The 11895-nt window shown below is 34.4% G+C and overlaps 1 protein-coding gene across 5 annotated transcripts; it reads right to left on the bottom strand.

Annotated features, from left to right (window-relative positions):
• Nucleotides 1-344: 344 nt before the first annotated feature.
• LOC125648092 (probable glucosamine 6-phosphate N-acetyltransferase) lies at nucleotides 345-9138 on the bottom strand. Of its 5 annotated transcripts, none has more exons than XM_048875011.2 (6): nucleotides 8890-9138; nucleotides 8557-8788; nucleotides 8240-8308; nucleotides 5941-6071; nucleotides 3889-3950; nucleotides 345-1237 (listed from the first exon to the last, which is right to left on the bottom strand). In XM_048875011.2, the coding sequence occupies exons 2-6, from the start codon at nucleotides 8705-8707 to the stop codon at nucleotides 1078-1080; spliced, it is 573 nt and encodes a 190-aa protein (XP_048730968.1). In that variant the 5' UTR covers nucleotides 8708-8788; nucleotides 8890-9138; the 3' UTR covers nucleotides 345-1077. The 5 variants fall into 5 exon arrangements, with proteins under 5 accessions (XP_048730968.1, XP_048730969.1, XP_055996533.1 ...); XM_048875012.2 differs by having other exon boundaries at nucleotides 8933-9116; XM_056140558.1 differs by having other exon boundaries at nucleotides 8930-9096.
• Nucleotides 9139-11895: the final 2757 nt, after the last annotated feature.

The following is an 11895-nucleotide window of genomic DNA, read 5'->3' as shown; positions in this document are numbered from 1 at the left end:
ATGATTGTTCCAAAGTTCCTACAATACAAAACACCACTGTAAATATACTACCGACTCGCAATTAAACAAGAACGCAAAGTTCCTAATACAAAACACCACTGTAAATATTCTACCGACTCGCAATTAAGCAAGAACACTTGGAGTTCGTAAATACAATGTAAGATACCTGGGAAAATGCATGAAGCTATAGCTAGCTCTTTAATCTTCCGGGGAAGACCCAGCTAAATTCATCATCCAACAAAAGAAATCAACATATCCGTAACCAAAATAACTTCCTAATTGGTGAACATTAAAAAGATGTTGAAATGTAATTTCTGTCTTCATTAAAAATAAAAACATGAGTGTTCAGAATTTAAAAACATGTTTATTTTCAACACTGTTCTCCTATATCTGTAATAATAGCAAACGTATCACTACAACATGCCTACACCTAGCATCAAGACTGGCATTGCTTTAGAGACTATAAGAAAAAAGAAATATCGTTAATTCAACTTAAAGGGGCATGGACACGATTTGAGCTGTCTTTAAAATTTTTAAAATTTTATATTTCCATTTTTAATGTTTAGAATGCTTAAATAAGGTATTCCTAATGATCAGCAAAAATTTGAATGTCAGTTGTCAAGGTACATGGGAGATACAGAGCTCACAATTCTTTGTTATGTAAACAAGGCTCGTGCCATGTTTTTGTTTACATAGGTTAAATATATTGGTAAAGTTTCGTTTAAAGCATATTTGTTTCAATTTACAAGTTAATTCTGAACACAATTAAATAGTTTCTAGTATTTAGCACATCTCATTTTGTAATAAACATGCTATTTTCTATTAAGCAATCTATATTAATCTGATTAGTTAATTAAATCAATATTCAGTAACAAAAAACTGAACTGTAGAATGCCAGAGTGTCGGGTTGGTTTTTTTTTCTCTCCCTCAAATGGGTGTTTTATCTCAACATTGTTAGATATGAATAAGACGCACGCCCAGGTACAATGTAATGTATGATTAAACCAAATCAATATCGTTAATATAAAATCTCTATTAGTAATAAAAACAATTTTAATTTTCACTCTTTTCTATCCTTTATGATTGTAAATAGTTTTTGTCCAGCCACATGATATTTTCAGCTTGGTCTATGTAGAACCGGAACTTCTGATACAAGGAAACAAAATGGTCCTTACAGTGTAGAGACACACGAAAACAGCCCACCTTCTTACAGAGAATTGTAGTCACGTCCATTAACCTGTATTGAAAACGTAAATATAATCCTACTTATTGCTGAATATAATGCATATATACAAGATCTTAAAAATGTAAGATGTCTTCACCTTGTCATAAAATTGCATATACCAGGTATCCTAAAATAATGCTGTGCAGTACGATAGTCACAGCAAAGGTATGTTCATGTAAAGCCCAGTAGCTAAGTACTTCGTTACTAGCTTGAAAATACGGATGTATATTTAATTGCTGTTATAAAATTTAGAAATTCATTTCAAACTTAAGGATTATCTCCCTCATGCATAGCTCTTATCCTTGGACGAATTTGGCTCCACTTGTTTGGCACGCTGTTTTTGGCTATATTTAGATCTAAAACTTCATAGTTATTTCGGATTTCAAACATTTCGGTTGAGCATCACTGAAGAGACATTATTTGTCGAAATGCGCATCTGGTGCATCAAAATTGGTACCGTATAAGTTTTACATTATGACCCCTGGGTCGAGGCCTCTGCTGGTGGACTGTTAGTCCCCGAGGATCTCTACAGCCCAGTAGCTAAGTACTTCGTTACTAGCTTGAAAATACGGATGTATATTTAATTGCTGTTATAAAATTTAGAAATTCATTTCAAACTTAAGGATTATCTCCCTCATGCATAGCTCTTATCCTTGGACGAATTTGGCTCCACTTGTTTGGCACGCTGTTTTTGGCTATATTTAGATCTAAAACTTCATAGTTATTTCGGATTTCAAACATTTCGGTTGAGCATCACTGAAGAGACATTATTTGTCGAAATGCGCATCTGGTGCATCAAAATTGGTACCGTATAAGTTTTACATTATGACCCCTGGGTCGAGGCCTCTGCTGGTGGACTGTTAGTCCCCGAGGATCTCTACAGCCCAGTAGCTAAGTACTTCGTTACTAGCTTGAAAATACGGATGTATATTTAATTGCTGTTATAAAATTTAGAAATTCATTTCAAACTTAAGGATTATCTCCCTCATGCATAGCTCTTATCCTTGGACGAATTTGGCTCCACTTGTTTGGCACGCTGTTTTTGGCTATATTTAGATCTAAAACTTCATAGTTATTTCGGATTTCAAACATTTCGGTTGAGCATCACTGAAGAGACATTATTTGTCGAAATGCGCATCTGGTGCATCAAAATTGGTACCGTATAAGTTTTACATTATGACCCCTGGGTCGAGGCCTCTGCTGGTGGACTGTTAGTCCCCGAGGATCTCTACAGCCCAGTAGCTAAGTACTTCGTTACTAGCTTGAAAATACGGATGTATATTTAATTGCTGTTATAAAATTTAGAAATTCATTTCAAACTTAAGGATTATCTCCCTCATGCATAGCTCTTATCCTTGGACGAATTTGGCTCCACTTGTTTGGCACGCTGTTTTTGGCTATATTTAGATCTAAAACTTCATAGTTATTTCGGATTTCAAACATTTCGGTTGAGCATCACTGAAGAGACATTATTTGTCGAAATACGCATCTGGTGCATCAAAATTGGTACTGTATAAGTTTTACAGTACAATTTTGACTTCATAACGATATGTACTGTACAACTGTGACGACATAACAATATGTAGAGTACAACTGTGAGGCATATATGTAACGATATGTACAGAACAATTGTGACGACATAACGATATCTACAGAACAATTGTGACGACATAACGATATGTACAGAACAATTGTGACGACATAACGATATGTACAGAACAATTGTGACGACATAACGATATGTACAGAACAATTGTGACGACATAACGATTGTACAGTACAATAGTGATAACACAACGATTGTACAGTACAATTGTCACAACGTAGAAGTATTCACAGTAAAGCTGTCATAATGACTCCTATAAGCAATACAAAATAAAGAGTTGGACAACAACGGACCCCTGGATATACCAGAGGTGGGATCAGGTGCCTAGGAGGAGTAAGCATCCCCTGTTGACCGGTCACACCCACCGTTATCCCTATATTTGATCAGGTAAACGGGACTATCGGTAGTCAAAATCAGTGTTGCAAGAACGGCCTAACAATCGGCATGAAACACGTCAGACAGTATTTGACCCAGTGATAGGTTGTATGGGATACTAGATCGTTATAACGACCAAAGAATATGCGAAGTGCTGATTTTAAACGAAATCGCCAGAACCCCTGCACCATTAATTTGTTTGTCAGTAGCCGCTTCGATTTAAAAACTGACCATACGCAGAACACGCTCTTACGTATCGAATCTTCGCCAGAATGGCGTATAATAAAAACTTTGGGGTCGGTGTGAATTTTCAGACTCGGTCGGGCGAGGGGAAACAAACAATATTTTTATTTTGGCCTTTACCGAAGCCAATTAGAATCACAAATAAATATGTGGATACTGAGCAGCTGCTTATATCAATAAGCAATATTTCAGTATCCACATTCCTGTTTGCATATATTTGTTACACACCAAATAAAGTATATATTTGTTGCACACCAAATAAAGTATGGATTTGTTGCACACCATATAAAGTATGTATTCGTTGCACACCAAATAAAGTAATACTAAGATGTGACTTCAAGCAGCCAACATGAGATACGGTGTTAATAAAATGTTTGCTTCGATCGATCGATCGATCGAGAGAGAGAGAGAGAGAGAGAGAGAGAGAGAGAGATCTTACAATTTTCCTAACTGCCTTCCTCGGTATCCATCCAAAACTGCAATATCTTCAAGGCGGCCTCTCTGTAAATGAGCAACATTGCAAATATCTATGTTTTGTTGTACATATATTCAATTAGAAATTTGGAATACCAGAAAAAAAATATTTCAGAGACTGATCCAAAAAGCTTTTATATGATAAGGGCCTACTTTGGCCGCAACACATAAAATCTGCTAACTTCAATTCTTGTGAGAAAAAACCATGATCATATTCAAGAACACGTTTGCGCCATTTCCTTAATTTAACGTCAGAAATGAAACATTTTATCCTCTTTCATTGTCAATACACTGAAAATATCACTTTTAGATGTTGTTTTATTTCAAAAACATCCAACACATTGGTACGTCTCCATATGAGTGAAATATTCTCGAGAGGGACGTTAAACAATGTTTAATCAATCAGTCAATCTAACACATTGGAGAACATGAATGAATATGTTCTACCATTGACCTTTCTTTGAGAGACAAGGTATTGTACATGTAGCGACCATCAATAACATGTTCTATAAGGAACTCCGCTCTGAAATGCGCACTGCTACAACAAAAGTAAAAAAAAGAAAAAAAAAGAGGAAAAGTCATTTACATAAGTCAGTATATATTTGAATCATCAACAATATTTATAAATACCATATACATGTATTAAGAAGCTATCACACACACTCCATGAAATCAAAAGCCATGTTTAGCGACCATGCTAGGCCAACGTCATACATAGTCTTTTTTATACACCCGTCATTAGACGGGACGTGTTATGTTATGGCACTGTCCTTGCGTCTGTCCGGCTGGCTGGCTGTCCGTCCGTCCGTCCCGGGTCATGTTTTCCATCCGTAACAGATGCATGTACAACTTTGGAATTTTGTCACAATATCTCCCTCAAAAATTGTAAGAGTGAGTTTGCATTTCAACTGGATTGGTCCATCCTTGACCTACTTTAGGGCTATAAGTAGGTCAAACAGTTTTCCTGACTTTTTTCGTTAAGGACACAGATATTGCCCTGAAATTTACACATAAGCTTCCTTTCAGAGGAATACAAGTTCAGTTTGCATTTCAGCTGGATTGGTCCATCCATGACATATCTTTCAGCTAGAAATAAATCAAACAGTTTTCCAGGCTTTTTCATTACGGATACAGATATTGTCCTGATATTTAATGAAAGGCTTCCTCTCGGAGGAAGACAAGTCCAGTTAACATTTCGACTGGATTGGCACATAATGACCTACAGTACTTTAAGGGTAAAAGTAGGTCAAACAGTTTTCTATAATTTTTATTTGATATGGTCATAGGTATTGCTCTGAAATTTAGTCACAACCTCCCTTTCAGAGAAATACATAATCAGTTAACATTTCAACTTAATTGGTGCACCATGAACTACTTTAGGGCTAAAAGTAGATCAAATAGTTTCCTGGACTTTTTATCATCATTGATAGATATTGCATGAACATTTTGTTTCAACCTCATTCTCGGAGAATACATAATCAGTTCACATGTCAGATGGATTGGTGCACCATGACCCACTTTAAGGTTTTCGTATTCAGAATATGTGTTGTATCAATTCAGAGTGCACAATATGCTTCCAGGTTGAATTTCACTGTCCGACGGACGTATATTGTTACGTTTGCGGTACTATTGTTTTCAATTTCTGAACAAATTTTGTGTAAAAGTCACCGATCATCAAACAACATTTCTTCCGAAACTATTTTGAATTGCAAAAGGAAAAACTTCATACAAATATCAGATTACAATAAAACATCAAGGAATTAACCATGCAGATATATGAAAGAACACTTTCATAAAATGGGTCCTCTTCCGCGAGATGGTCCAACCTATTCAAATAATCATTTTGTTTAGTTTTTATAAATTGCATAAAAACTATCACTATGATCACAAATATATATTTTTGTCAAATATTCGATGAGGTCATAATCCCCCTCTCTGGATCTATGCATGTTTACACTTACAGTGAGGCCTTTGGGTCTTACATACAATGCTTTGGAAATTCAGCACATGGTCCTACCTTAATACTAGGTTGAAGGAATTTGTACTCCACGTGTAACACGGCGTTGCCTATGATTTTCTTTGTGGACGTGTCCTCTATAACAGTTATATAATAGGAACCTCCGCTAGCCTTCATTTTATCCCATCTCTCTGTTTGGTAAAAAGTGTAAATTCTGTATCTGTTGCATTTTGAACAGAATCTAATTTTTATTGCTCATGTTAATCCAACTTTTAATACTTAAAAATGTAACCATTTACAGTTAATACAATACATATTTCAATTAGTTTTTCATTTAGATATATTGACGTTTTATCTATTAACAATAATAATTTTTAATTCATATGTCGATTCAATATATCTCAGTGAACTCGAAATAAAAGACATCACAGTCTTCCACATCTGCTTCATACTTAGATATTTTATTTCAAGAATATATATGTTAACGGGCTAACAGTAAACAAATAATCCAAGTTTATGACAAGCAGGATGACTTCAGCTTCCCCATCGTCAATTCCCCATATTTATACAGCTACATTCCAGTATCACCTGCATAAAGGTGAAGATAACGAAGAGGGATCAATCTCATAACTTCTATAAGCAGTAAAAAATAGAGAGTTGGGCAAACACGGACCCCTAGATACCGGGTATACCAGAGGTGCGATCAAGTGCCTAGGATTGATTGTTTTGCTGTTTTCCGCCACACTCAACAATTTTTCAGTTATCTGGTGGCGCCAAGTTTTTATTGGTGGAAGAGAGAACCCAGATACAATGTACCTGGGAAGAGACCACCGACCTTCCGAAAGTAAACTGGGAAATTTTCTCACTTACTGGCGCGAGCAGGATTCAAAGCCGCATCGACCAGGGGTGAGAGGCCGTGTGATTTTGAGCACGATGATCTAACCACTCGGTCACGGAATAACAATTGGTATTATTGATTAAATATTGTTTAACTCCCTCTCGAGAATATTTCACTCATATGAAGACGTCACCATTGCCGGTGAAGGGCTGCAAAATATAGGCATATGCTCGACAGTTACGGCCTTTGAGCAGGGAAGGATCTATCTAGTGCCAGACCTGCTGTGATACAGGATTTTGCGGTCTCATCCGATGGACCGGGCTGTTTAGTCGCCTCTTATGATAAGCAAGGGGAACTGATGGTTTATTCTAACCCGGATCTCAACGGGACAATCGGTATGAAGCATGTCAGACAGCATTTAACCTAATGATAAGTTGTATGGTCAAACTAGATCGTTAAAACGACCATATAATTTGCGAAATCCTGACTTTAAACGAGACTGTTGAAACCCCTGCATCATCACCTTATTTGTAAGTAACCGGCCTCGATTTATAAAATTGATCATACGCAGAACGAGATATTGTGTATCGAAGCAGTTGAGATATGTAAACACCATATGCAAGTGATAATGGAACATTCCTACATAAATATGGAAGTTGGCGATGGAGGAGCTCAAATCATACCGTTTATCAGAAAGTTGAGTTGTTAGTTTGCCGTTAATATCTATTTCCAATAACATATCTAAGTATGAAGCACAAGTGGATGACTCTGTTGTGTCTTTTATTTCGAGTTCACAAGGATATGTTGAATCAACATATGAATGAAAATTATTATTGTTCATAGATAAAATGTCGTCGATATATCTAAATGTCGAATAGCAAGAGATTTTTCTTCGCAAGTAGAAGTTTTTTTTAATAAATTTTGCTTCAAAAGAACATAAAACAGGTCAGCTAATAAAGGAGCACAATTCGTGCCCATGGGAATTCCAACAGACTGTTGGAAGACCTGGTCACCAAAGCGTACGAAGATATTGTCAATGAGGAATTCCAGCATGTTTTTCATTTCAACTTCAGAGTACTTGTGAGTGGAATCGGAGTGGTGTTTAACAAAGTAATTTATGGATCACTGATATGAATATTTTCGTTTTTTCACCGGCATTGGTGACATCTCCATGAGTAAAAAATTCTCGAGTGGAACAATAAACAATATACATTTAATCAATCAATCGATCATATTTACACTCTACTTTCATTTCTGGCAGAATTCACAGCTGTTATATTACACGGACTATATTGATGAAGATTCATGCGCGTATTGCTCACATCTGCAGTTCATTTATAAGGAAATGCCTATTAATACACTTTGTAAAGATATCATAGGGAAAAAAACATTGGAAATGTAAATATCTAGTTACATTCATCGGCTTTACTTGAAATGTCGGTTGAGATTGGGCTAAAAGGAGACCCTAGTGTCCAACTGTCCATAGCTCTTTTTTTTTTAAACATCCTTTGTCTGTCATACCTTCAAATTCTTGTTGGGAAATCCCTGCATCGCGTACATAAAGCGCCGATAGAAGAAGATCCATGTATCCTAAATTTAAGAATGCAGTGAATTCGTGGTATCAGTTAATCATTATCTTCAATTCGGAACATGGAATCAGAATATTACAATACATGTACATAACACAATTATTAAAAAGATTAAAATATTATAATCATAATCTAACATGAATAATTTATTACGCAGATTTTTATATTTCATTGGAGAACACATTACAATGATTACCATATTTCTTTTAAAATAGAAACATGAACATAATAAAAAAAATTTAAACTTACCTTTATTGTAGTCTGAACGCTGAAGTGGCCTGACCAGTAAGTTTGGTTCCGGATTTAACATTGAAATCGAGGGTTCATACGTCGCTAAATGTTCCTTCTCAAAATCGATGGTCCTCAAGAGTTCAGGTGGGTAGATATAATCGTCTTCCATCCCTAACGGGTCGCCGTAAACTTTAATATCGGTTCAAACCGAGTAAACACCGTGCGTGAGCCTTTTGTTTAGTCCTTCCAACTGTTATTGAAGAATGAACACGTTATGAATGCTTTAAATAGAAATTCAAAAAGATTGATTAACTATTGCAGAAACTCGGCGAAATATTAAGAACTACCTACATGTAGATCTACATATAAGCCTACGTTGAGAAACACATACTACCGTCTGATAAGCGATTCATTCATTTCACAAGATATACGCTTTTTAGAATGGAAGATAATATCCAAACACGTTAGAATCAAGCACAGGTGCTCCCAAGGTCAGTTATTTAATTACAAGTACCAATTATACTACTGATCCCGCATGTCACTACAAACGTTAACACTACGGACCGCCATACACGCATAAAATCAGTACAATCCGAAAAAATGTATTGGACAACACCCTATATGAACAGAATAATTCTTATCAAGTGACAATCTCTATAAGTTTTTTTTCCTAATGTAGCTGCAAGGAGTTAAGCGGACTGAGATCCCCTATCCACCTAGCATTACATTCTAGATATATATAGGCCTACAACCCAGAACCAGTCTAGCCGAATCATCCGAAGATTGTCCACACACATAAAGTAATCATGGAGTTATCATAGCAAAATCATGTTGGAATTTCTTCAATGATGCAATTTCAATACTACATACCAATAATTATAGAGACATTTTTACTAATAATTTTTTTTTTAAGGAAATATGATTGTTCGGGAGATTTCGATGACTAATTTCACAATAATCGTAAAAGTAGTATTTTCTGTTCTGTTACAGGAGATGCTTGTAGAGGAACAGCATAGACATAAAACTAGTAGTAGAGACAACTGAATACAAATGCATATATTTACTTGTGAATGGCTTGGTTTTGTGGCATATAAATAATATGAATTCTAGAAAAAATTACAATTGTCTTTGTGGTGACAAAGTTGTAATTTTGTATCCAAACTTGGTAACAGTATGTACGATAACAGTATGGACAATGTCACATGTTATTCTCTTTAGTATTCCCTTTAGAGAAGTCGAGAGGCATAGCCTTCATCGACTTCCGAGTCTTCGCAAGCATTCATATTTTCATTCTGGAAAACGTGTAAATGCCGGAGTCGGTGACGGTTTATGCTTCGACCGACGTTTCAACTCAGATGTACCTGGATTTACGCAATAGACAAGTTGTGTTCAACCATTTAACAGCAATGCACAAAACCGTCACAAGGAAATCAAAACTTACTTGCTTCTAATCCATTTTCAACATGCCACTGTCCCGGGTTTAAATCACAACTCTGATTACGTCAGCCTGCTTTTCTCTTAACTGGCCCCCTATTGTGACAGCGCCCAAGACCAGTTAACATGTTATGTTAATTGTTGTTATGTTAATTGTTGTTATGTTAATTGTTATGTTAATTGTTGTTATGTTAATTGTTGTTATGTTAATTGTTATGTTAATTGTTGTTATGTTAATTGTTGTTATGTTAATTGTTGTTATGTTAATTGTTATGTTAATTGTTGTTATGTTAATTGCTGTTATGTTAATTGTTGTTATGTTAATTGTTGTTATGTTAATTGTTATGTTAATTGTTGTTATGTTAATTGTTGTTATGATAATTGTTACGTTAATTGTTGTTATGTTAATTGTTGTTATGTTAATTGTTGTTATGTTAATTGTTGTTATGTTAATTGCTGTTATTTTAATTGTTGTTATGTTAATTGTTATTATGTTAATGTTGTTATGATAATTGTTACGTTAATTGTTGTTATGTTAATTGTTGTTAAGATAATTGTTGCTAGTACGTGATTCTGTCAATTCTAACGACTGCTCAATAAACATTTAACGGTTTCAGACATTCAATTAATTCAACAAATGTGTGAACTTATCATATTTTCGTAAAAACAACACAAAAGAAAACAAACAAATCCATGTGTTACGATTACACCGACACACGGTATCTATAGCTGTTTTGTTGAATCATGTAAACAGTACGATTTATATCAGTAAGATTGGAACAATACCGCGATACTGTATGAATAATGAATGAAGAAAGTCCTTACCGTTCTATCAATTCTCTCTTCCTTCCTGAAACTCTTGCACCTCGCTCTCGCAATTCATTTCTTAGCTTCGGGAGATCCCACACACCATAGTTATTACCGGGTTTATCCGCCATTTTTGTGAACTGTTGCACCCCATCGGAGCGTGCGCCCCCTGTAGTCGGGGGGGGGGGGATAACGTCGTCATTACTGTCCGCAATGAATGCCATTGTTGTTATTTTAATTGTTGTTATGTTAATTGTTGTTATGTTAATTGTTTTAATTGTTGTTATGTTAATTCTTTTGTTAATTGTTATGATAATTGTTGTCATGTGAATTGTTTTGTTAATTGTTGTTATGTTAATTGTTTTAATTGTTGTTATGTTAATTGTTGTTATTTTAATTGCTGTTATTTTAATTGTTGTTATGTTAATTGTTATAATGTTAATGTTGTTATGATAATTGTTATGTTAATTGTTGTTATGTTAATTGTTATGATAATTGTTGTTATGTTGATTCTTTTGTTAATTGTTGTTATGTTAATTGTTTTAATTGTTATGTTAATTGTTGTTATGTTAATTATTGTTATGTTCATTGTTGTTATGTTAATTGTTATGTTAATTGTTGTTAAGTTAATTGTTGTTATTTTAATTGTTGTTAAGATAATTGTTGCTATGTTAATTGCTGTTATTTTAATTGTCATTATTTTAATTGTTGTTATGTTAATTGTTGTTATGATCATTGTTGTTATGTTAATTGTTATGTTAATTGTTTTGTTAATTGTTGTTATGATAATTGTTGTTATTTTAATTGTTGTTATGATAATTGTTGTTTTGTTAATTGTTATGATAACTTATGTTAATTGTTGGATGCAATTTGTTGTTATGTTAGTTGTTTTTATGATAATTGTTGTTATGTTAATTTTTGTTTTGTTAATTGTTTTGTTAATTGTTGTTATAATAATTGCTGTTATTTCAATTGTTGTTTTGTTAATTGTTATGATAACTGTTATGTTAATTGTTGGATGCAATTAACTGAAATATCCCACTTATTTAAAAATATGAAGAAACACGTTACATAATTTATTGATGAATGGGAAAAATCAAAGAAACTATTCACCAA

This window comes from Ostrea edulis, chromosome 6 (genome assembly GCF_947568905.1).
Source record: "Ostrea edulis chromosome 6, xbOstEdul1.1, whole genome shotgun sequence".
Taxonomy (NCBI): domain Eukaryota; kingdom Metazoa; phylum Mollusca; class Bivalvia; order Ostreida; family Ostreidae; genus Ostrea; species Ostrea edulis.
This window is presented reverse-complemented; position numbering and strand designations above follow the sequence as displayed.

Coding starts and splice junctions, on each gene's coding strand:
- LOC125648092 (XM_048875011.2), bottom strand. CDS start 8,707: ATGGAAGACGATTATATCTACCCACCTGAACTCTTGAGGACCATCGAT. Junction 3,951..5,940: donor TCCTTCAACCTAGTATTAAG/GTAGGACCATGT, acceptor GCTCATTTACAG/AGAGGCCGCCTTGAAGATAT. Junction 1,238..3,888: donor GGAAGGCAGTTAGGAAAATT/GTAAGATCTCTC, acceptor TTTTCAATACAG/GTTAATGGACGTGACTACAA.